Source organism: Styela clava, chromosome 12, assembly GCF_964204865.1.
Source record: "Styela clava chromosome 12, kaStyClav1.hap1.2, whole genome shotgun sequence".
Lineage (NCBI taxonomy): Eukaryota > Metazoa > Chordata > Ascidiacea > Stolidobranchia > Styelidae > Styela > Styela clava.
The window spans coordinates 14,276,218-14,303,995 of NC_135261.1; the positions used below are offsets into that span (position 1 = coordinate 14,276,218).

The 27,778-nt window shown below is 36.1% G+C and overlaps 1 protein-coding gene and 1 long non-coding RNA gene across 2 annotated transcripts; both read left to right on the forward strand.

The window, feature by feature from the left end:
- The first annotated feature begins 797 nt into the window (after positions 1-797).
- Positions 798-22,973, forward strand: LOC144430726 (uncharacterized). Its single transcript, XM_078118772.1, has 5 exons — positions 798-1,278; positions 20,935-21,120; positions 21,451-21,485; positions 21,672-21,806; positions 22,017-22,973. Exons 2-5 carry the CDS (start codon positions 20,990-20,992, stop codon positions 22,412-22,414), a joined length of 699 nt encoding a protein of 232 aa, XP_077974898.1. The 5' UTR covers positions 798-1,278; positions 20,935-20,989; the 3' UTR covers positions 22,415-22,973.
- A 3,625-nt stretch (positions 22,974-26,598) lies between these two features.
- Positions 26,599-27,422, forward strand: LOC144430502 (uncharacterized). Its single transcript, XR_013479575.1, has 3 exons — positions 26,599-26,796; positions 26,976-27,073; positions 27,371-27,422. It is a non-coding gene; the product is annotated as an uncharacterized LOC144430502 (long non-coding RNA).
- Positions 27,423-27,778: the final 356 nt, after the last annotated feature.

Here is a 27,778-nt window from a genome sequence, read left to right on the forward strand (position 1 = left end):
AAAACGTTTGTTGTTGCAGAAATTCATTTAGGTTATAAGATAATCCAAAGAAATTGTTTTGAAGTGCATGAGGAAGTGAGAACAGGTACGAAGTTATAAGTCGCATAAGACATTCCAGGTCAATGCGTAGATTGAGTTTATCTTGAAAGAATATGATGAATAAACAAACAAACCTATTGGTTTATAAATGAGTTTAAGTTAGAGATAGAAGGTTCTGCTGACAAATACACACCGTTCGAGTAAATTTGTTATTTCAGTTATTTCGCTTATTACAAATAATTTTATTGTCTGATTCGGAATCGGAATTTAATTTTGATTTTTTAAACCAATTTCAATTTACCCAAATTCAGATTTTTGAGTATTAGTCTATTAAAAGCTATACTTTTTCAAAGATCTGTGTCTTTATGTGTTTTATTGGACAATTAAGATTATGATATACTGGTACACAGCAGGTGAAGTTTAAATATGTTTTGGATTATACATATATACTAATTAAATTGTTACTTATGCAGAGTTTATATCTAGAGTACTAATATATGAAAAATACCTAATCGGTACCTTCAACACTTTACCGTTTATGTCTACCGCCTTTTGAATGCAGCTGAGTAGTGACTAATAATCACCTTATGTTATGACTACCTAACATTGTCTTAAACTCGACAACGTAGTATATATACAGTATAATAGCAAATACCTTTGAAAAGTTCGCGAATAAAACAAAGAATATTGTTTCATTGGATAAAATTTGTAGTAACTTTATATATTTTGCTTATCGAAATTCACCTATAATTTAAAAACTACGTAAATGCAAATTATAGGGAAATTCGTGGTTATATAAAAAAAATTGTGTCATCAATGACCTCTTAGCTCATATTGTTTCAAAATATATCGGTCGAAAGTTAAATTTGGCCAAGCATTCATCTGATGCATACAGCATTGAGTGATGAAAGATGTTCATTTATATACCCGTTCTTAGTGGTACTTTAGGACACAGAGAGCAGTTTAGAATTAGGCTGTACATCAATACGTCTAATTACTATAATGTGTTAAAATGGAATCTATAACATCTATACAACAACAAACCCATGTGGTCTCCAATCGTGATGGTAGTATACATTCAAAAACCGGAAGCGTTAGAAAAAGACAACTTCAAAGACAAAATATGTCGTTCAAAGAAGAACCGGAATCCGAAAGTCAAAACTTTTCATTTCCTTCTGCTATATATGAAGAACGAAACGCAACTGAAAGACATGGATACCAAACGGAATTATATGGAAGGTTAGATGTTTCGCAAACCATTTTCTCTTATTCGAATATATCTGGCCTTACTTTGTTTTAACGTCACATCTCAATATCCAGAAACGCCTAAAATTTCTCCTGATTTAATATGAATAAGTATGTTTGTTCAAAATTTGAAAGATATTACAGATTATCATCCCTTGTGTGGTCATTAAACTTATTTTGTCATCAATGTAACAATTGTTCATACACTGGTAAAAATATCTAAGAAACTATTGATGTTCTAAACTTCATCTATATATAAATGAATATGCAACGGGTTATAACGGATGGCTAGCATAAAACGGATCCAAACTAGTAGGGGAATCGATTAGGTAATAGATTAAATTTTATAGCACAATACGTACAGGCAAGCAATGTGCTATTTTTGAAAATGAATAAAAGGCACTCCACAATCGGCCCATCGGTATTTGAGAAAAACCAAGATGGATAGATTTCAATCATCGAACTGTTATCATTTCTCTTCAAAAAACATGAATCATAGACAAAGCGCCCACAGATTTGGTGACAGTATACGGACTCGACTCGAATTTGCGAAATACAATGCAAAACTAGTTGTCGAAAAGTTTGGATCGATAGATGCATTATCACTGAATAACAACAAGTTGAGGGGAAAGGCAATTTACTCTTCATTGTGCCTGAGTTCCGGCTCTTCTTGGTCTTTGTCCATTTTGAGTTTATTTTAACTCGATATTTTGTGTAACAAATTAAGCAAATTACTGACTGGAACTTGTTGATGAGAGACTTGATATTAAAGTTAATCATGAGCTACAACGTTTTGTTTGGGTACACCTGGTGATAAAAAGTTAAGTTGGCGGGACTAATGCATAGTGGGTAAATGTAGTTTTTATTCAGTGACTAAGAAATTCCTTTGCGACACACATCTTACCGCGCATAATTCTTCATTCTGAATCATTAGCCCCACTCTTAAAATTTTATTTATAAAACTTTTATAGATTTAAAAATATATATGAAAAGAACTATACCGCCATAACAAACAATTTTGATTGGCTAATAATCATTGGTTGGCCGAGGAATAGCGTGTTTAAAGATGCCGAAATATAATTTCTGGAAAGTCCAAAATATTTTTTAAGTTTTGTATGCGGACCTTCGGTAAAATAGTTGAGTAGCCCTGGGCCCTAGGCTAGTGCTTCTCATCGTTTAAATCAGTAGATTGCCGCCGATGTAAGTTTATTTTTCATTATCGTAACGCACTCGCTTTGCCGAAGGCTGCTGCCTTTCCCTAAATCAATTTTGTAGTAGGCTCGTGAGCTAATTTTCATGATTTTTCGTCTCAAAATGTCTCTCTGGTATCTCGGATGAACATTCCGGGTAAAATCTTATGACTTTAGTTTAGATACCACCGTGGCGATGAATGTACGCAATAAAAATAAAAGTCAAAACAAGAATTTTTACTTACATTTTTGAAATTAAAATTTCGGCAGCGTATGCAGCTGTTCGAACGCAACGGTAAAAATATCTAAGAAACTATTGATGTTCTAAACCTCACCTATATATATAAATGAATATGCAACGGGTTATAACGGATGGCTAGCATAAAACGGATCCAAACTAGTAGGGGAATCGATTAGGTAATAGATTAAATTTTATAGCACAATACGTACAAGCAAGCAATGTGCTATTTTTGAAAATGAATAAAAGGCACTCCACAATCGGCCCATCGGTATTTGAGAAAAACCAAGATGGATAGATTTCAATCATCGAACTGTTATCATTTCTCTTCAAAAAACATGAATCATAGACAAAGCGCCCACAGATTTGGTGACAGTATACGGACTCGACTCGAGTTTGCGAAATACAATGCAAAACTAGTTGTCGAAAAGTTTGGATCGATAGATGCATTATCACTGAATAACAACAAGTTGAGGAGAAAGGCAATTTACTCTCCATTGTGCCTGAGTTCCGGCTCTTCTTGGTCTTTGTCCATTTTGAGTTTATTTTAATTCGATATTTTGTGTAACAAATTAAGCAAATTACTGACTGGAACTTGTTGATGAGAGACTTGATATTAAAGTTAATCATGAGCTACAACGTTTTGTTTGAGTACACCTGGTGATAAAAAGTTAAGTTGGCGGGACTAATGCATAGTGGGTAAATGTAGTTTTTATTCAGTGACTAAGAAATTCCTTTGCGACACACATCTTACTACCAAATTGCTTTGGAAAACGTCTATCAAGTGTCCCACTGTACCCACCTGTGGGGCACATTCGGACAGACCTTGGGGCACAATGGGTCAGTCTGTCAAATTCAACGAAGTATGCCTTTGAAAATGAGCAATTAATCAGCATAATCGTCTAAACTCTAAAGAACAGGGAGACTTCAAATTTGAAGATTTAATATTTTTGAAATAAATGTTCTGAAATAGTTCAGATATTTTGACAAAAAATTTTGCAAACAAATTTGAATATTTCCTTCCTCGAATCTAAATCTGGAAATATTATTGATTCTCGAATATATTCCATATTGGGCCATGGGTCAAAAGAAACCATAATCTTACACAAAATATACGGCATCTCTAGGTTTCTGAGCACTTATTGTATCAAACACTCTCGAATTGTGCCCTGTAGGACATGTCCCACTGAACCCCGGTCCATTGTTCCCCATAGGAAGCAAATATTTTCAGACCATCCCTCGGCGAAATTCGGAAGGCTCATCCACTCGCCAACGTTATGAATATTTTACAGTGGACTAAAGCTGAAAAATACCAGACGGTGGTTTGTCATGTTAAAAGGCTAAAGTAGAAAAAAAAAACTGGAACGGTGAAATTTTAGTTTCAACCTACCTAAACCAATTTCACCTCATAGCTTGCGCCGCTCTACCCGTCCATTGTCCGTTCGCGGGGACGTTGTAACTCACCGAAAGGCGGATTGAAACATCGAACCGCGGACAGGATTGCGGATATAGTATCAGTACGAGAGCTGATTTTCCACTGTGCCCGATGTCCCAACGTGCCCCATCTTCCCCTGCAATATTGGTTATAAGCACACTCAAATTTATTTATAGCACATTTGATCTGTTCCTGGAACTGAGCAAAAGCATGTGCCGGCCACGGAAATGAGATGATTAAATGTCCTTCAAACTAAAAAATCTATTTTCACGGTGACTAACCCCGAACAACAGTAATTTTTCAAATGAAACTTTACAGCACCTATGGAATCATTTGTACTATTTTTATTACTTGACAATTAACAACCTCCGAAAATATTTCATCTAAAGATTTAGATGAAAAATACCACTAAGAAAGAAATTCTGTAAAAGAAGTTGAAATATTATTAAATCTTAATCAGTGCTGGGTTCAAAAATTTAAAATTGGGTTTTCTCTCGTACCGCCCCACCATCAACAGGTTCTACGGAACGCCAAATATAATCGTAATCGTTAACTACGGTGTTGCATTTGTTTAGCGTCTAAAACAAGAACGCTTTCATTCCAATAACGAGCTCGCACGAACCCGCTGAATCGTACCACGAATCTTAATTGCAATTATATTTTCGGGTTTTCCCAAGATATATTGCTTCGAGGTCCTACTTTACAATACTAGGTTTCAAAATCACAACTGAAAGAATATTATTCTAGATATTTCAATATGCTTTGTATGAATAAAAAAAAGCGTAATGCTTATAAAATGAAATAAAAACAACGATAACACGCAGCAAGTTTTCAATATTATGACGGTATACAATTGGCACGAATAAAATTTAAAAGAAAACTCAGTCACGAAGGAGAAAAATTTTGTTTCATTCCCGAAGCTAATTTTATTTTAACCATAATATATATATTTACTCATTACTTCGGACTAAATTAATTCATAACGATGTCAATAACGTTCGGGATAAAAGCTGTCAATGTTCATATATCTCAAGTTTAGTAACGTTTCATGTCAGACATCTTTGTATGTAAAATATATTGTGGACAAAATATTAAAACTTGTATATATATTTGGGTCGTGAAAACAATTCCTCGCATAATTTGATGAAAGACATTACAAGGTCTGGTTCAGATTATAATCAAAGGGGTGAAGGGCCCTTTTTAAGCCAAATAGAACGATGATTGGACATTAGAGCATTACTTGCTATTCACTTAATTGCCGCTGTATGGAGTATTCATGTCCAATATCAAGAGTTGTAAATATGACAGGTCTCAAACTTGTTTCGAGATGCGTCATTTTTCTCACCAATGAAGTGTTGAGGCACGTTGGCTTAAAACTTCGATGGTTAACAACAGCAGCAGTCAAGGCAACTTTTTTAAATAAATCCATTTCTTCAATTTGTTCTTGGTTCTTACAGGACCCGATATTTAACCTAGAACTTTGCTGTTTACTTATAGTAGGACACTTTCTAGTTCATTTCGCACACTTTTCATCAGTGTTCCTCAAAATCCCCTCATTTCCTGGAAACTTAGCCGATCTTTCGTAAACCAAAAGTCATCGATAAGTAAATAGAATCAAATTCTTGAAAAATATTTTTCCGTAAATATGAAAAGTATTTTAAACAAAGATATGTTTTGGATTGTGATATAACAAATCCCTGATAATATGTAAAGCATTAATAAGCGATCCTGCGGCATTGCGACAAATTTTGTTACTTCGTCCGAGTGCTCGACTTTCATTTGATGGCTTTCAATTATTCCCACTTCCACAATGAAGCGATCGCATCAGATTATACAAAAGTTAAAAACAATGCGTTCCAGGCCTGCCGAAATCTACGTTACTATTCTAAAAGAAACATTCTAATATAGCCTATGTCTGAATATTTATTTGCTACATTGTTCTATATTAAAATGAGTAGATAATTAGTCCTAAGAACCGTCAGATAATGTAATATTTGCGTCGTTGCATTATTTCGTTGAGAAGTCGGAAGCACTCATAACATCTGAGCATTGAGAATCATTTAGCATTGAGTCGATGTCACGTTCAAATCAATCAAAGTATTCCTAATGCCATAAAGATATTTTGCCGAGAGGTATGGGGTTGGGTGTACACTTCGATCCACTGAATCTCTGCGAGATGTTGACTATGTCAATATTAACACTGTGTTTTAAAATAAGCATAAACCATATGACGAACCACGGCCTCTCGTCCGGTTACCATTTCATGTCGGGTATGGGATTAGTTAGTTATTTGTCTTCGGTACCATGGACTTGATGGTGGATTATTGGGATTTGTTCAAAGATAATGGTTTTAAAACAATTGTTTTAAATCAATTTTTTCTTGCCTGTTTTGTTCAAAATGACTGTACTATTTGATTTTTTTGTATTAAATAGGTTGAAGGAAAATGGATGTAAAAACTTGCCAAGCGCTTCTTATTTTCAATAAATTCTTCGAAACGGCGCAAATATCGATAACGGCTCATACACACCTTCTCAAGCTTTAGTTCAGTGCGACCGCAAACGTGGTTGGCGCAGTAAGACGTAATCGATAAGGTATTACGTGAGCGACCCTGCGACGAAACCACCTTGCGAAAATTGAAATGTGATTTCAGTTTGTAAAATTTTGAAGACTCACTTCAACCTTAAGAACAAAGTATGCAAAGCATAAATTAACCGAACAGGATTAATTAACCGTAATAATACCTTTATTTTATGAGGAAAATGTCAATACATAAACTCGAAATCCTTATTATGGCGTTATAACAGATTAGTTGTAGCGTCTTTGCATCAGAGGACTCTTACAATTAGCATAGCCTAGGCCAGGGCTACTCAACTGGCGGACCGCGGTCCGAATCCGGCCCTCCTGAGTATTCGATTCGGACCGCGCATAATTCTTCATTCTGAATCATTAGCCCCACTCTTAAAATTTTATTTATAAAACTTTTATAGATTTAAAAATATATATGAAAAAAACTATAACGCCATAACAAACAATTCTGATTAGCTAATAATCATTGGTTGGCCGAGGAATAGCGTGTTTAAAGATGCCGAAATATAATTTCTGGAAAGTCCAAAATATTTTTGAAGTTTTGTATGCGGACCTTCGGTAAAAATAGTTGATTAGCCCTGGGCCCTAGTCTAGTGCGTCTCATCGTTTAAATCAGTAGATTGCCGCCGATGTAAGTTTATTCTTCATTATCGTAATGCACTCGCTTTGCCGAAGGCTGCCTTTCCCTAAATCAATTTTGTAGTAGGCTCGTGAGCTAATTTTCATGATTTTTCGTCTCAAAATGTCTCTCTGGTATCTCGGATGAACATTCCGGGTAAAATCTTATGACTTTAGTTTAGATACCACCGTGGCGATGAATGTACGCAATAAAAATAAAAGTCAAAACAAGAATTTTTACTTACATTTTTGAAATTATAATTTCGGCAGCGTATGCAGCTGTTCGACCGCAACGTTTTGACGTAGTGTAGCGGCGATGCAGGGGGTAATTCAATGAAAGTACAAAGAATAATGAAAAAAATTGTTATAAAACATGATGTTTTTTTTTAGAATTGATAAAAAACAAAACCCTACTGGAGGAAGGCGTATCCGATCAGCGATTACGTGAATCACCCTACGGCGGCGAAGATTCCAGCAATCCTCTCGCACATAACTATCCCCGCATGGGATTCGAACCTGCAAACTCATACAGAGTAATCAGAGATGCGATGGCGAGCGTATTCCTAACGCTTAGGACGATTAGTAACTCACCCAGTGTCTCACGGGGGATTTTACTTGGCTCATCCGTGAAAAAAATTGCTCGTAGAAGTAAATGCTGTCAAATATTGAGGTCATAAAACTGCCTTTCCTAGCTTTACAGAAAAAAAAGAGAAAAACAGATTGAAATACATGACAGACGATAAAAATAAATTCAAACATGTGTCACTGGCAATAACAGCCATAAATGGACATAAAAGAAGCTTTAGATAGCTAGGTGATGCTTCTCGCGCGTTTGAACGACATTTTTTTCATTAGCGGTTCCAATAAGGGCTCAGATTTGTGAAAGACATTGGGATTCGTATAATACCGCGCGGGCCACTCGAAAACTTTCGGCGGGCCACGGGTTGGACCACCCTAACCTAGATGGTCAACAGCAGCAGCCAGAGCAACTTTATTAAATTTATTCATTTTTTCAAATTTAGTCCTGATTATTATGGGACCCTATACTTCACCTAGAACATTGCTGTTTACATATAGTAAAGCACTTTCTAGTTCATCTCGCACAATTTTCCCTCAGTGTCCCTTAAAAATTCATTATTTGGAAACTTCATCGACTTTATGTAATCCAAAATTCCTAGATAATTGAATAGAATTAAATTCTTTGAAATATGGAAAGTAGGCTATTCTAAACAAGGTATATCGAACGAGCATTAAAATCGGTGACCCAAAAGCAATTATGTTCAATATGTTTCGAATTGTGATACAGCGAATCACTGATAATATGTAAAGAAATAATTAGCGTACCTGTGGTATTGCGACGAATTTTGTTATTTCTCCCGAGTTCTCGACTTTCGTTTGTTGGCTCTCAACTTATTTCCACTTCCACAATTAAGCGATCACATCAGATTATACAAACGATAAAAATAATGCTTCCCAGGCCTGTCGAAAGCATAGTTCTTTAGACTACGTTGAATATTTATTTGACACATTATTCTATAATAAAATGAGTAGATAATTATAAGTCCTAATAACCGTCAGATAATATAATATTTGCGTCGTTGCATTATCTTGTTGAGATGTCGAAAGCACCCATAACATCTGAGCATTGAGAATTATTTAGAGGTGAAATGGCCTTTAAATCAATCAAAGCATTCTTAATGTCAAGAAGGTCTTTTGCTGATGGATATGGTGTTGGTGTATACAATTCGATCCACTGAATCCCTGCAAGATATTAACTATGTTTTTATTGACATTGTAATTTAAAATAAGACATGTTTGATATTTGTATGAAATAATCAACAATGAGTACGATGCCATTTTACGTAACAATATATGATCATGGCAGCTGTTCTCTTGTGCTTGTCTGATTTCCTTGGCAGCACAATACTCAAAATCACATTTCAAAGTTATACCTCGATTTCAGTTAACGCATTTGCTGTAACTTGAAACAGTTAATTTACAAATAAGATGCTTTACTCGTTTTCATAAACTTACGGTTGTGTATGAATAAAAAGCTAATTCGTTTCTTGCCATTTCCATTACAATCAATACAAACGATGTATGTTGAATAGTCGGTTGCAACAAGGATCTCCGTGTCACCATTCAAGATTCACCAGATTCATCTGTAAACGTACACACATGGATTATACAAACGGTTGTGTTACGACCATAGTGATCACAGTCGAAGTCACACTATATAGAAATATTGAATCAATCAGATTATAAAATGTTATTTTTTAAAACTGCCTTCGTTATCTAATGAGTTGCTTGGTGTATTAGATATCAGATATTGCTTTTTGCTAAAAATGGATTCTAGTGCATAGTTACTTTTTCAATGAATCGAATATTCTAGTTTCCCGTCCGTTGGCCCAATATCACATTTTCACATACTTATTTACACGCAAGGCTGTATTCACGAAAAAAGCTCATTCTTCAGCTACCCCTGGATGCTGCTTTCGAACATGTATATAATTTGTGTACTTATTTGAAATGCCTCATGATAACTATAGATTTGTAAAACTTAATCGCCGTGAAATCCTGATGGATTCCTTTTGAAAATAACACAAAACCTTCCTGCGCAACTGCTGTGTCATGGACGTGAGAAGAAACTCGAGAGTCGGCTTCTCTATGATCTGCGTCTTCTGTATTTATAGAAATAGTTCCAATTTACAATAATAAATCGGGTAGTGTTTAACAACTGATAACTCACGAATTCCTCGATATGTGTTGTTTCCTTGGTTTTGAAAAGTGCGACCACGAATTCTTTAGAGTTTAGGCTCAGATATATGTTCGAAACTATAAATAACGTGTAATAGACTGCTTGTCAAAATACAATTATGAAGCTGCTTTAGATTCATTTTATATTAAGCTTTCTAAAACAGTGTTTCTCATTATCTACTCAAAAAGAAATAGCAGGTGAAATTCACTTAATTAATGTGCTTCGCAGGGTACACCCAAAATTTATTTATCTGCACAATCGATATGCTTTTGTGCCCTAAAGATACGAAAGATACCAATCTGACGATGAAATCTATTAAAACAAAGTTAAATATTATCGGATATCAATTAAAATATATTTTTGTCATCACCCAGAATTATCAAATTCCCATAGTTTCAATCATTGTGAGATTGAGCACGCATTGCAGCACCATATTGCAACGAGAACACACACTTGTACAAAAATGAAGAGTGCTCCCGAAGTATGCGAACCAAGATGGCGGACATCGGAACGTAACATGGGTAACAGGTTAGGGTTAGGCCATAAAATTTTTCCAATTTTCCTTATTTTAGTCCCATTATCAGTTCGAAGACTAGCCAAGAGCCTCCCGTAGTATTTATGCCTAAAATGATGGCCTAATCACAACCTAGTAGACATATCACATTCCGATGTCCGCCATCTTGGTTCGCATACTTCGGGAGCCCCAAATGAAGTAAGTTTAATTTTAAACATTGTTTACCCTTGGACTTCTGTTTGTGTATGATTATACCAGAACGTTACAGTAGTCTAAGACGCTTTGTACAAAAGTTGTTCTCTCCCTAGAACACTGGTTTTCAACCAGTCGGCCATAGCTGGTCCACAGGAACATTTTGAGGTGAGCCACAACCTATTAAAAATTGCTAGAGTTGCTGATAAAGTTAATTAAATTTGATGGTAGTAGCAATGGATGATGCTGCTTTTTGTTACAGGGTGGTAATTTTTACCTAATTATTAATAAAAGGAAAGTGTCAATTTTCGCAGAAAAAATTTCATGTTTTTCGTGAAGTTTTTCAAGAAAATAGGTTGAGAACCATTGCTCTAGCTAGATTCTAGAATGTGTTGTATAAGCCAGGGGTTCTCAAACTTTTTGTGTTGCGGAGCCCTTGAAAAAGTTGACTATTATTCACGGAGCCCCAAAATAAATGTTAAAATTGTTACTTTCCGAATAATATTTCTGAGTAAGTCAAAAGTAATGTACTTATTTTAAATGCTTAACCTCTTTTAATAGGGTTAATACAAGTCATAAATGAATCTAAATGTAAAAGATGAATTATATATACTAAAGCTGTAAACTTGATACTTGATACTTGATACAAACATATTAATAAATTAGGGGTCGGATCTTTTACCTTTATATATATATACCTTTTATACTATAAGCTAAACTATCTTTGTGATGTTGTAGACAGACCTGTATACGCTGCGCAAAATTGCCTTGGTCCATTGGTTTTATGCTGAAGCGCACTTTCTGCTACCTGGGCATGTCAATAACAAAAATATCGTTTACAGGGGCACATCGGGTAGTCTTGCAGAGAATGTCACACCCAGTGCGCGGCATGTGTAGCCATTTGCGTACGAAATGTTCCGGACGAACAAGGAAACGAATATCGAACGGTGAATATGGAACATTATGTGACGGTGCTAGCGAAGTGCTGAATATTATTTGAACGACGTCGATGATTGAGATGATTAGTGGTTTCAGCAAAAATTTTTGTAAACAAAATTAGATAAATTTTCTCGAATTTCGAAGAAGTAACTAAGAAATTTAAGGGATTTGTTTCTTAGGTCACTCTGTATTTCGCCTTTTCTTTTCGAAGTATTTCATCCTTTTAACTTATATATTTAATACAGTATATTGCTTCAAACAAAGTTTTCATTTCAATTTCTTAACTCTTCAGGTCACAAAGACTTGAATACAAAACTTGCCTCCGACCAGTCCACATTCTTCTTTGGTGTCAAACCACATTTGTCATGAATGAACGAGGTTGATTGACTATGGGCATCTATAGCCATGCACAGTTATATACACTAATACAAATAGGCTGCATTTCAACTTAATTATTTTGCAGTTTATACAACCTTCCGCCAGCAACACTTCCAGAATCATATCGGCTGATGTGAGTCATTCCATATAGATATCCGACGGGATAGGAAATGACGTTTCCAATAATACTTCATGATTTCTTAGCTTTGTTTACAATCCTCTACCATGTACTCGTATATATCTGCACATTTTCAATGTGTACTGTTGTAAAGTTTCAGGTTCTTTGGAGAATAAAAGGGGCTAAATATAATTCAGTAATAAAATAAAATTTATTCCGAAGTTAGCACCTCTTGAAATTGAAGATTAAGAAAAAGTTAAAGTAAGAAATATGGATCCCAAAGATCTCGATGCCCACGGAATTATCCGTATATATTCTTCTCATCGTTTTATAAACTACCGCTCATCAGTATATTTTCCGAAAGAATATTATTTTCAAACATTTTACTATGATTTGAAATAAATAAATAAAAAAAATGCCCATAAAATTAAACGAAAACGAGAAACGACAACATAGAAATATCAAAATTAATAAACCACAAGTTGAGTAACGTTTTATCTCGAAAATATATGTATGTCAAACAGATAGTTGACGAATTGAATGATTTATATGGGTCGTGAAAACAATTCATCGCATAAATTGATGAGGGATATCACAAATTAGTATCAAAGTAGTGAACGTCTTTTTTGACCAACCAATATCTGACCAACAAAAGTAAATTTAAATGAGGACTTCACCTGAACGAATCATTGGATTGACGTTGTACGAAGTATTGCTGTCAGATTAGGGGTTGTGCTCCCGTGACCGCAGTCAATCCCAATTACCGATTTCGCAAAAGTCATGAATATGATTAATCTAATACGTGATTTGTGGTGCAGCCTCTTACTCACCGATGAAGTGTGGCTTCACCTATAGCCTATTTTATAGATAGCGTAACAGAGCGAAAGCATTGAGGCACAATGTTTCAAAACTTGGTTGGTCAACAGCAGCAGCCGACAAGGAAAGTTATTACATTTATTCTTTCATATTACTCCGAGTCTACGGACCTGATATTCCACAAAATGTTTTACTGTTACCTTTTAGCGGAACAATTCTTAGGTAATTTTTTAAATTTTTATACCAACGTACTCTGCAAAGTCAGAAGAAATCGATCGCAGTCACCTAAATGCTCGCAGAACCGAACGACTTTTCATCACGTAGGCCCCAGAGTCCCATCCTAAACTCTGATTCACGTTTTATAATTATGTACGATTATTACAATTATATTTCTCTTTCAATCGGAGCTTTTCTCCGTGTATATAGATAAAGAGCAAAACAATATTTTGATGTAGAGCATAACCAGATAGAAGATTCTCAACGATCGAGTAAAATCCCATCGCAGTCACTTCAAAGATCGCAGTATAGACCCAAACCTGCATGACCCATTGTCGCAGAACAAAGAAGGGCGTCTTAAATATGTTGCGTCACAGTTGTCTCACCTGTGGCATGTGTCTCATTTGCCCCCCCCCCCCCCCCCCTCCCAATTGTACAACGTGCCACAATTTTTCGCTCAAATTGTCCCACTTTTCCCATGTGCCCCACTTGTCCAATTTGCCGCCCGGAGTGTCCCACTTGTCGGACGTATCCCACGTGTCCCGCTTGGAAAATGAGGCACTACATATATATATCAATTTAATATGTTCTGGAATACTTGTTCGTCAATCTGAAAAATGATCACCGTAAACATAGTTCGCAGATACTATTTAATACTGTTTGTCTCCTACAATTCAAATAGGAAATAAATATTATCTGAATATCAGTATCGAAATATTTTTATAAATATTAATAACAATAGTTCAATCAGGTATAATTTACTTATACGCCAATTTTCATCACATTGGTACAAGTATGACACGAGGAGCAACTGGGACACGTGGAACACGACATATCCAAGACATCGAGAAAAGAACCCTGAAGGTCTGCGTAATACAAATACAAAATAGATTCATTACTCACGAATCCACGATTATGATATCGTTAACACTATAGGCTCATATCAAATTGTTCCCATTTCTAAAACCCAGACGTTCATGGTGTAGCTCTTTTTCGGTCCTACTGATTTCAAGCGCTATAAGCTTCTCAGCGATATATTCAAATTCATACTTAATTCCTGCTGTAAAACTTTTATTGCACATCGTTCCGATTTTGTTTCTTTTTTCATATTCGTCGCCACTTATCCTGCCATCATACTCACATATTTACCTGATTTTTTAAATTTTGAAATACATAAATTATATCAATTCGAAGCAAAATTAGGACTAATATGATAGCCCTGTAGATGGAATCAGTAAGCGTATGGTAATATTTTTCAAACGATTCCGAATTATTGAATATTACTTGTGGCTTGTTCTAAACTACACTTTTGATCACTTTTCAATTTATGTGTTTTTGCAACCTCCTTTTAATAAAAACTTTTAATATGTCAACAGTATGTATTTTAAAACAGGATGTTTTTTCCCGGCAAGTTCATCGGCGTTTTTTCAGAATTGATAATAACCGAAACCCTAACTGTGTGCTATCAAACTCCTCCGTTATGACGTTAGCCGCCGTTATGAGGCCATAGACTTAACAAACATCCAGCTGTTCAGGGTTTGAAATGGGCAGAGGACTTCTAACCAAGTTCGGTTGTTAGACGAATACCGGTACTACGAATAAATAGGAGTTCGGAAAAAAATCATGAAAATATCGGAAATGCCGTCAATACTTTGTATTTTGCAATTTGCTTTTAACATATTAATATTAGAAAAATATTTGGCGGGCCGGTAGCAACGTTGCCGGCGGTTGAGAACCACTGGTCTATATAACGAGAAACACATGCTTCTCATTCGGGATACACAATTGTTATACAACAATGGCAATTTAAATGTATATATAAAGTCACACCAAAATGGTAATATTCTAAAACCTTCCATAGAATAGCTTCCCCTTTATAAAGTTCCTAATGCGCTCCTGGTTTTAACCGCTTTGTACGGTGTGGTTCGACGGGAGCTTACAGAAAAGAGTAGGGGTTCGACAGACTCACGAAGGTTAAGAACCACTGGTATGAGGCCAAATCCATCTATAGATAAAGCAGGTGAGGCCTCTCTCAATTTGGTCTCGCCATGTAATTTGACATCATTTTGTTTGACAAAATTATCTGAATCAGTATATATATTCATTTTCAGTGACCATTCATCTCCCCCAGTCAAAACGACTGCCTGAATGAATTAGCAGTGGAACAGCATTGACTTTCGATTACAGCCATGTTCAAGATGAGATATTTCACATCCATACCGGAAAAAGAGAAAGCAGATAAAAACGTATCGCGTGGACGGGCTGTTTTTCACTTCAGTCTGTACATGCCCGTTCCTGCAATATATAACCCATAATTGTTCTCAGCTGAAATTGAAGTCACGCACACTGCGCAGTATGATCCGCCAACCATCCAGCCGAACAGTTCAATTCTAATAGATTCCGATTCCCGTTATTTTTCCCAGTGCCCCACTCCAGCGCATATTCACATGGGTTTCCCCACATGGCAGTGCATTCGAATTTCGTTACAATCGAATAAAAATAATTGTTAGAGCTCAGTTGATTTTACGTTGCTTTTTTAAAAAATGAGATATAAGAATTTTGGAAAATCATTGGAACTTGTTCAAAGTACAAAATTTAAAAATAAAGAAAAATTTTCAATTGTCATCGACAATAACAGGCGATTCCGTACACATCTGCTTTTCAAATTTTATTCTTCTGTTTTGAAACCAAACCTTGATTTGAGCTTCCCCGAGTTTCAATTTATTTGCCAGTGCTGTTCTATCATCACCAACCAAATAACGTTGTTGTGAAAATTCTTTCCCAAATTTTTCAAGCTGTTTGTTGGTGAAAACCGTTCTGATTCTTTTCACATTAGTGTGTGATCTACTCACGATGATAGATTTTTAGGTCCTGGGCAATAGGAGAAAGCGTAAATGACTCGTTCATGTCCGGATGAAACTGTTTATATTGTGCCATTGGCTCTGGAGTTGAATGCAATAATTCACTATGCTTCCTTGAAGTCATGTTGTTAAAATCGGGGTAATTGTAGTGCCACCAATCATTCTGTCGTTTTGAGAGATGACAGACGGAATGATATCTACCTGAAGTTGAATCGGAAGATTCATGTGGTTCATAAACACTGAAACTGCTGGAGTTTGACGACTCTTAATCAAAGTTGGATATAACTTCAAAATCAACCGATGTATTAGGATTGTTGACAGACGATTCGCTTGACTTTGTTTGTTTTGATGGATTATATTTTTCGTCTTCCCTTTCGTTGTCGAGAATTGCATCAATCGTAAACCTGGTTCGCTTTGTGTTTTTCTGTAAGCTTGCTGTTGGTAATATTTCCCCGTTTGTTTTATTGCTATCTGCTGGACCAAAAAAGGGCCTTGTTTCGTTTACTGGACAAAACATACCTTGGAATAGGGGGAAACGACGTTGAACATAGTACAATATTGGTGCCTGGAGAAATACGTATTGGTCAGATTCCTTATGTACCATGCGGTATACTTTCATAAAGGAATTCTGATGCTATCTGTAGTGACCTCGGATTGTTCAAGTGTATCGCCGCGATAACTTGCACTTTTTATCACACTAAATATTGCGTATTCCCATAACATTGTTGTTATCTCATTAGTAGGTTTAGTTTTCACAATTGTGTCTATTAACGCGCGACATCACCTCCAATGAGTTCAATAATCGTAGATAGACGTTTATGTAAATTCAGATTTACCGATTTAATTACTTTAGAGTGTAATAGATAAAATGTTTAAATTATCGTTATCTATGCAACCCACAGGATACAACAATAATTAAGCAAGCGGGATTATTAGCCTAAATATCAAGAGATTAGCTGAAATATGCGACGGAAGTAGGCACTTGTAGTAGCTATTATAATATATTCAACTGTGCGTTTCTATGAATTGGATTATTCCAATATCACAGACAGGCGTTTTTATGACTTTATTGGCCACTGAACACAGCTCATATGTTCCAGTCCATGTTACCACCAGGTGCGGACACCCGGGGGGGGGGGGGGGGGGGGTGCGAAGGGGAGCGGTCGCCCCCCAATAATTTCGCAAAAAAATTTTACACATGTTATTTCCGCCTTACAAAATTATCATGTTCGAAAAGTGCGATAGTCGAGCACGATTAAACGGTTGTTAGTTACCGATATTATAACTGCTTTCTTACAATAATGTAGACCAACGCGCTTTCGGAGCACCTTACATTTTCGTGAAACATGCGCACCCGCACGGGTAATACTCCGTCTTCAAACGCACCGCCGATCACGCGCCACGGTTTTGCACAACTAATTACAATTTAATATGGTTTTCTTATTGTCAAAATATTTCAATAGTGTTATTGTTGGCACTTGCGAGAGAAGTGAAAGAGGCAAACTTTCATTACAACAATTATTCATTATCGCATAGATTTAAAGATTTAAACAATTTTCACCGCTGGACGTATCTTTTCACGTTTTGGGTTTCGTGCAAGGCCCAGTATAATTTGCCGGCAAATATCAAAGCAATTACTATGTCAAAACGCTTATTCGACTTTTCAGACCACAGAAACTATCTGAAAAAGATATCCCCCCCCCCCCCTTGGAATTTTTTTAAAAACTGAAAAAGTCGTCAATAACGCGTTCAATTGCCTTTTGCTAAAATCGCCGGTTGTTTTCATCATTGTGACCTGTTACGTTGGCGTTTATTCTCATTGAATCACATCTTTTCTACAAATTTGTGACACGATGACTATGATAATTATTTTATATTTGTACTAGCACGGAATTATGAACCCGGCAAGTTCATCGGCGAGATTCTAAAGACAAATGAAGGAGTAAAATCCGAGATCTATATTTTTCGATTGAAAAGCGGCAATATAAAATACTAAAAATAAAACCGTAAACAATATAAGTTTTGTTGAGGCCCGCGACAGTTAAAAAACGCTTTTCTAGGCATCGAAAATCGCAAAATTTCGTGTTCCTACGGCACACATTATAGTTGGTTTCCGGTTGGCCTTCAAAAACATTTCGTTACTATCGAAACACAGTTAATTGTGGGCTGGATTTGACTTTTTATCCATTACTTTTAAGTTGACGTCGAAAATTTTCGTGTTGACTTTAAACAAGGTTGAGTACGCGACTTTTTCCCGGTTTGTGATGATATATGAGATAATTAAAGTATATTCGATTAATTTTTATTGTACTGAAATAAATTTTACTTCGTGAAAATTGACAGAAAATATACAGATTTTTCGAAAGGTTTTATTTTTAAAAATAATCCGAGTGGCAGCATTGCGATTGAGCGGAGTCAGTGTTACAAGTACATCTCAAATTTATCGAATTCGCAAAATAGCAAAAATACGGATTAAAACAATATATAAACGGGCAGTTTACCACACATTTTTATGTCCGCGGACTGCCGTATAGTGTTTTAGAGGGGCTCTTGTTTTGTCGACGCAACCGCAATTTTAATTGAAGACAATTAATTTAATAAATCAAGACATTTTAAATGTGCCCGTATCGGTCTTTGATTGATTACTTTGCACAAGTGAAAAATCATTTTTCGTTGAAAAGTCGTCTCTTTTAACAAGTGGCGTAATCGCGGCGACTGTTCGGCGTGGATTTCGAAGCGGTGAATTTGTATTTTCGATTTACTTGTATACTTTATAATTATTTTCTTTGTATGAAGTAATATTGTACTATACGGGATTTTATATCAGATATCGAGATTTTTGTAACGGCGATAACGATATCGGAAGATTGCAAAAATACTATCAAAATTAAATCGATCTGGCAGCTTATTTCATATTTTTATGTCCACAAATCGACGTTGTATTTAGTTCACGAATATTTTTATTTTGACGTAAGAAGTCGCAACCGCGAGTTACGTTGCACACAATTAAATTAATAAATAGGGACATTTTAAAATCTCGTGGCTGACATGGATTGAATATTCTACGCGACAGAAAAATCATTATACGCTTAAAAAGGCGGCTCTTTTAACGAGCGCATAATCGCGGTGACTGTTACAGACGGCAAAGGGAATTTCCGACTTTGACCCCCCCCCCCCCTTTTTTTTGAAAATCCTGGCTGCGCTCCTGAACTCGTGCCTGTTTGTTTTCATATTAAATTATGAATAAAAACCCTGCTAAGTCATTGTGTGAATCCTGAATGTTATTTCGAGTTCAAATGATGATTTAATAAATCGGCAATAATGGAAATTCTACTAGTCAAATCATCAAATGATAATTCCTTGGTAAAATTTAGGAAAAAATTCGCACAATAGCTTACCTTGTTTTGCATTTCTGATTTTATGAAACGGCGTTAGTGCGCTTTATGCAGAACTAGGAATTGAAACCCAATATGACTCCTCCAATTTGTCGTTTCTGTTTGTTAGCAAAAGCCGTGGGCTTATATTCAAGAAATTAGTTCAGTGACGCGCAAGTTCCGTGTCCAAGCAAAGCAGCCTAGGTATGCTAGGAGAATGACATCAACAGGTTATTGTTACGTGACAATACACGGCGCGGTCTTTTTCGGTAGGCGATCCAAGTTCGCCCCCCAAAATTATGGAAAGTGTCCGCCCCTGGTTACCACGTATTTAAATGAAAAGATGTAATTCCAAGCAACTAGGAAAGTCCGGCCTCTATAACGGATACGGATGGACTGTAGAGAATGACATGAATATATCCATCTCATTTAATATTATGCTATATCGTACGTTGTTCGGCTCCTAATTATATTACTATATTACCAATAAAAGCTTAGATACAACAAATACTTCATAGCCTAAATGTTAATCATCCAACAAGATGGTTTATTTTGTTTTGCTTTTTGTATATACGGTATTTATTGTCCTTAGACAAGTTGAAACACGAGTAGATAAATGAATGTACCAACCTATCGAACGTGAAGTGCTAGTTACACAATTTTAACTCAATAGATCTACCGTAAATAAAAAATATATATAACTTGTATTTGAATACTTGCGTCCTTCAGTAAATTGCATTGTGGAAGATAAGATCAAATGTCATTATGAGCGCGGCGATTCTGTTAATTTTGCACTTTTTACAGAATCACGGCACAGGAAGCTTTGCCAGTAATTTAATATCAATTTTGTATAGGACAAATAACCAACCTATGGAAGAAGTTATGAAGTTCACTCTATCAAAATGAAACTGTATCGTCAATTCGTTTTAGTTTTACAGTTGTTCAAGTTTTGTAGTTTTTTTTTTTTGTTTTTTTTGAAGGATTGCACTTATAGAATTATATGCTTTGAACGTCAGCTAGATGATTGAATTGTTTTGCTAACTTCTTGTTGTTAGGACTGAAATTGAGTAGCTAATTATGGTAAAGTTGTTTTGAGGTCATTCAATACTGTTAAATGAATTTTTGTACAGAAACATACATTGTGGAATATCAATCAGCATTGCTTTACAATAGAAAGATCTTGTATCGTTATTTTAGTTTTCATGTTGACGTATATTTACAAGAATGTAATGAATATCATAATTTTTTTCAATATAGTCTCCATTGCCGCATTTGTCTTCCTGGGATTCATAGCCATTTAAATATGTATAATATATTTGTCACTATTGGCTCGAGTGAGGGCTTCGAGTAGAGCTGCATTAATTCCGAATTTAATCTTCTTTCTTACTGTATATTTATCTTTACACATAAATTAAGATGACGAAGACTTCCAATACTGACTTCCAATACTCATGAAGCTTCCAATACTGACATGGCAGAAGCAAATCCACCTGAAGAACTGCGGCTGGCAGCAGAGCCACGAGTTATTAACAATGTTTTCCACATTGGTGCAATAAATAATGAATACCATCATCATCATGGAGATATAATACATAATCACGTGTAAGTGATTCAACACTCCTAAAATATTATTATTTTTATTACTCAAATTACAGGCATTTCATGCGGGTGTTTGTAAACTCTACTAGTTGCCTAGTATTTTCCACCAAAGCTTCGCCGTTTTAATTTTGAATTCTGGATTTCGATTAGGACAATACCAGATGTATAAAAAGTTTGAATTAAAAAAGTATTGTTTTAACGCAAAAAAAGCATATTTAATACTCTACTGATCAGCTTATATGCAGATTTCCCAAAAGTTATAACATATATGATGTAACATTGATGCGTAATTCAAGGTCGGTTATGTAACGATTCTTGTACTTGATATTCCAGATCTCCACCTGCTCGCGGCATAGCTACTCAACTGGGTAAGTTATTGTACTATAAATATATCAATAAGACGGAAATATCCTCAAAAAAATGTATTTGTAATACTCAAGTGAATTGAATTTCCCAATCAAACCTATCTACCGATATTTATCCTTATAATTTGTTGCCATGAACAACGGCTGTTCATGGTTGAAAGTAGGAATAACGATTCTCCATGGTCACAGAAAGCCAAACTTCTGGTGGAGGCACAGAAACGATGGACAGATATCAACTCAACGAAATGGCTGATAAGGGACAAGAAGCACTTTTACATGAAAATGAAGAAGCGTCCAAATTTATCAGCATATACCGGAAAGAAGGTACAGAATAATATGCTTCAATTTTGTATATTTTTTTTCCTTGTCAAATCGGAGGTTCTGAATAAGTTCTTTTTTGAGAAATAGACATTTATCAATATTAATCAACGTGCTATATGCCAAAACTCTACTTTTTGATTGGTTAGATTTAGACTTCGTGCTTTATGCTTGTTATAAAATGTCAACATATATCTTCAACTTTTTATTCGACAGTGGTTGCAATACCGGAAGAAATTAAAGACGATTGGGCCAACGTTTTATCAGTAGTTAGTAAAACATGGGAGACACTCTACAATAAAATAATGGTAGACATTCGCAACAAGAACATGAAAATTGGAGACAGAGTGAAAAATGCTCTGGCTTCAATATGCAAACATCTGAAGACGCAAAGTTCAGAAGAACTTGTAATAGAAGATGATTTTTTGCGACAATTTGTTGGTAAAGTAAAAGATGTAATAAACATGAGGAGTATATTAGCGGAAAAACAGTTGAATATTATTTCTATTATCTGTTTTTATGTTGCTTCCAAACTCCATCATATCAGTGCAAAACGCGATTTCTCTGTTCTGGGAATAAAGGAGACTGTAGAAAAAAACACATCAATTATTTAAGAAAATCACCAAAGAGGACAACATGATGAAAAAAGTCATTCACTGTTGTGTATGATTTATTTATTATTATTAGTATTACTTCCTTGTTGTTGACGGCTTCCGCTTTGATTTTGCTAACGTGTGCTATGCGAAAGTTGCAGTATTTACAAATATTACGGTAACGTTATTCACGTTTACGGCTGATCCAGCTTGATCAATTTCAATCCATAAGTCACATTCAGTTGAATTTATTTAAACTAAGATCATCGCGTAGATAATATGAAATTTGATACATTGTAATATGAATAATAATAGAATGACCCCTCCTGTTTTAGTGCAGGGTTTTTGCGTATAAAGCAGTGTTTCTTAACTTGGGTTCGATCGAACCCCTGGGGTTCGGTGAAGCTATTCCATGGGTTCGACGAAGGTCCTCTGAAACAGTTGTATATTATGGGACTTTTCCATTACCCAGCGTACTAATTATCCAAAATGATCTGTAGTTTATAGCAGATATACAAGTTTACACGTTTAAGCAACTCGTAAAATAGCCGCGTGTAGCTTCGCGTAGATAGTAGATACACGTTTTATTGGATCTGTCAATGACTGTTACACATGTTTTCTTTCAATACAATTCATTGAGAACACATTGCCACATATGGGTGTCTTTCTCGGTGATAGCGTTTTGCGATGCTTTCTGCTTGTGAGCCCGAGATATCTTAGGTATTTATGACAAACCTAGAGGGTTTAACTTTCTAAATATACGTGCTCCCGTCAATGACTTGCAACTTTTATTTTTGGCCGCGAACGACAAAAGTTTGCCTACCTCTGGTTTAGACTTTAGAGTCAGTGAAGATATACATAATATAAAGTCAACCCGATTCAATCGTACGTCGACAAAACATTATTGACGGCATTCGTTAATGTAGGCTGGAATCTCAATTTGCCCTTTAATTCAGCGTATAGTCCCAAAATTGAGCTTAAATTATCTGCAACTTAATGAAGTTGCAAGAGACGCAGTTCGTACGTAATCTTTGGCATCGCTTTTACTATGAAAAGTTAAAAAAAATACTTTATACGGACCAGAGCACTATTGCTTATTTCGGATCAGCATCATATTGTCACAAGAATCACGACATGGCCAATTATTAAGGGCATCAAACGGCTTGTTAAAATTTAGAAAACTGTCATTCTCAACAAGAAACCATCAGTAGCCCAATTAGTAACACATTTTTTAACTGCCAATTATGGTTATTGTTTACAATTTGAGATTCAAGCCTACATTTACGAATTCCGTCAATCATGTTTTGTTGACGTACAAATGAATCATCTCATTGGCCTACACGACCAGTATAACCAATGGAAGTTGGTCGCAAGATAGTAAAGTTCAGTGTGGTGATCGGGTCGTGAATAAAGCGCCGTTAGGTCAGGTACTGAATAGTGTAGCACTGTAGGTCAAAGATAAGTAAGTTGTGGCAGATAGGGCAGTGGGTCGAGAAGAGAAAGGTTGAAGGAGATAGGGCGGTGGGTCGAGGATAGGAAGGTTGAGGGAGACAGGGCAGTGGGTCGAGGATAGGAAAGATCAGGGAGTTCGGGCAGTGGGTCGAGGATAGGTAAGTATATGGACATAGGGCAGTGGGTCGAGGACAGTTTCCGAGTAAACGAATAGCTCGCGGAGGCCCTAAGCGTCTCCTGAGGCTCCGTACGGAGCACTTTAAGAACCTAAAGTCTACGTAGAAGGATATAGCAATGCGAACAACTAAGTAACGAATGTTTCCCCGACTTTTGATTTTTTGAATTCTTCCTCTTTACACTTTACCATTGAAAAATTATTGGTACTTATTTCAAGAATGATTTTGCGAGTTTAGGACTTATATTTACCAAAACACAACTAAAATCTAACAAATAACACGCGAAAACTGACAAAACGAGGTAATATTCACAACCATAAAAATTCAATCATTCATCCCAATGCAATTCTCGATCGATTGCCCTATCTCCCTCCACTTTCCTATTCTCGATCCACTGCCCTGTCTCCCTCGCCTAGGCCAACCGCTCCAACTCCCTCAACTTTATACGGACCAGAGCACTACTGCTTATTTCGGATCAGCATCAGCTTATCACAAGACTCACGACATGGCCAATTATTAAGGGCATCAAACGGCTTGTTAAAATTTAGAAAACTGTCATTCCCATCAAGAAACCATCAGTAGCCCAATAAGTAACACATTTTTAAACTGCCAATTATGGTTATTGTTTACCATTTGAGATTCAAGCCTACATTTACGAATGCCGTCAATCATGTTTTGTCGACGTACAAATGAATCATCCCATTGGCATACACGACCAGTATAACCAATGGAAGTTTGTCGCAAGATAGTAAAGTTCAGTGTGGTGATCGGGTCGTGAATAAAAAACCGTTAGGACAGGTTCTGAATAGTGTAGCGCTGTAGGTCAAAGATAGGTAAGTTGTGGTAGATAGGGCAGTGGGTCGAGAAGAGAAAGGTTGAGGGAGATAAGAGTGGAGGTTCGAGAATGGGGAAGTTGGGGAGATAGGGCAGTGGGGAGAGGATAGAGAGATAGCGTAGAGGGTCGAGGATAGGAAGGTTGAGGGCTTAATACAAAGAATCCAGCATTTCCATTACATTCGTCTGTTTATATTTGTCGAGTAAACGCGCACGTGGATGTCATTAAAAATGTAACCTTCCTTCCACCCAATGAAAGAATAACGGCGTGTTCAGCTTTATATCAATGCATTCTCTAAATTGAAGTACAAATCTTAGCTCATTGACTTTTGCAGTCAAGAATGTTTTCATACAATAACGTGACGGCGATGTCCTTAAAAGTGGAGTCACAATGTGACGTTGTTCCGATGACTACGCCCTACTGTAAAGGTAATTTCTCCGCCCAAACCAAACGGCAGAGACATAACATCAGCAACAGCATTTATCACGGTTCTATGTGAAGTTAATACGGTAATTGACTGCTCAGGACAAGAGCATACCGACGACAACGACTGATTCACATATTTGGTGTCATGGAGCTCGTGAAGAGGTAGACTGTTATTTACGGAGCCCCACAATGAGAACGTAACAAAAACAAATTGTTACTTAATATTAATGAGTGATTTGAAATTACTCTAATTAATAACTCGGATGTATTTGCTGCTTCTTAAATTTTATTAATGTCATTTTGAGTAAACAATTAGTTCGTGGAGACTCTAGTTCTGCATGAAGCACTTTGAGTCTGTCTCTAGAGTAGATCTCTTGGTAAAAAGCGATCATGATACAGGTATGTACGGCCATAAAGAACAATCCTGAGATTTCGTCATCCAGCGTAATGGTATAGACGTGTATTAATGTGTTTAGTATCTATGTCGGGCAGTGCACTGCAGTTGACTACGTTTGCGTTGAGTGTCGCATCGTGCTAAGCCTTCGGACTACTCTTGATTTCTAACCTGAGATTACCCCGCTTGGATTGGCAGGTTCAAATCCAGTAGAGAATAATTTAGTACCAGAGTATTGCTGGCGGCTTCCTCCCACTATCCCTACCCTAAGCTAGCGCTTCCCAAACTTTTTTCGCAACGGAATATTAATACTTTTTATGATGTAATTAAAGTTTTTTCTCTACTTTCGCTTGAGGCACATAATATGCAGCACCTACGCCAAATGGATTTTTCGAACCGTCAGTAAATACTTGTACATAGTCTTGATAGTTTTTGTGTATATGGTCAAGAAATGACGTTTGAAGTATTGTTGGTGAACATGTTGTACCATAAATCGTTAGAGATGTATCAATTTGCGGCGGCTTCATTATCCAGGAAGAAATCTTGAAATTGACATCTTTTGCAACAGAGAAGTCGGTAAAAAAGCTGTTGGTTGTTTTTATATTAAACGTTGCAAAGGATGATTTGTCAGCAAAATATTCTTCCCACGACTGTTTAAATAATTGTGCTGTAATTTCGCTGTCATGAGGAATCATGCTGCATATGTAATGTAGATATTTTCTATAATGTATAATATGTAAAGACAGTTCGTTACACTGGGTTTGTAACGCTATAATAGGAGTACTTTTTAATGCAACCAAACATTGTGATTGGAATACAGCCAGTTTCCGCAATATAGTCGTTGTGCTTATTGTTCCTGTTATTGTTCTTTGATACGTTTTTAAAAAGTCGCTTTTCTCTTTGATTACTGGACCGATTGCTTTGAAATTTTCAGTAGTTAAAGATGGAATTTTTTTCTAGAAGGCTATCACTTTTATTAATTTCAAATATTCCTGTGAGCTTTATGAGATTCATTTTTATTTTGAGCTATGACGTCATCAGACTTTGCCACCATGTGGCGATTCCGCAAACATATATCGATCACTTGATCAACGAACAGGTTCCGTGGTCAAGCCTGCTGGTAAGTTACCGTGCCGTACCACAGTGAATTTCAGCGTAACGTGTCTATATATTTGAGCATAGCTCTCTTGTTTATGGTGTAATCCCTTCAATATTTGTATACTGTAAGTAAACAATTACTTTCGACTGTGACCACTTGTAACACAAACATTTGTTTGATTTATGTGTTTATTATCACAGCTGAGTCCTATGAAAATGGCAACACGAAGTGACGAAGATCGTGTTTGCATCAGATTATTCAACATTTATCCTGACTGTTGATTGTAATAAATTTGAAGGTAAATTTTGAAGTGTAACAAGTGCAGAAAACAAATTAACTCTTACTTTGCATACAATCGCAAGTTTAGGAACTTGGGCGAAGATCTTATTTATTAAGTGACCGCGTCAGGAAACATCAAGCGCATTAAATAAAATAAAACTATAGTACGTCTTCAGCACAAAATAAATGACGCCATAATCATATAAAATGAAATAACTCCAAAGTGTGTAAAATAAGGTCTCAAAACTGAAACCGTGGCGCCGTGATTAGTTCATACCAATATTCACACTGAGACCAATAGTCTCAAATTTTTCAGGTATTCGATGAATCGGAGTGTATACACCAACATCATATATCCAACAGCGGAAGATCTTCTTGGCGCCAGAAATACTTCACATGATTTGAATGTGACATTACCTCTAAGCAGCGCCGGATTAATCATCAAACAATATAAGCATGTGCTTGGGGCACCAAGCAAAGAGGGGCACCACAAAAATTTTAGAGCATAATTTTTTATAGTTTATCGGTATTTATTAAAATATTACGAGTTCACCAAACGACTAAAACTTCAAAATATTCGCTTATTTTTTGTCTTCAAGTATCATATTAACCTTCTTTACTAAAAATAAACACTGAAACTTATTTATTGAACCCGAAATGGCCTATGAGTCGTTTTCTTAAATTGTTGTTGTTTTTTCGTTTCTAGTATTCACCTTGTTGATGC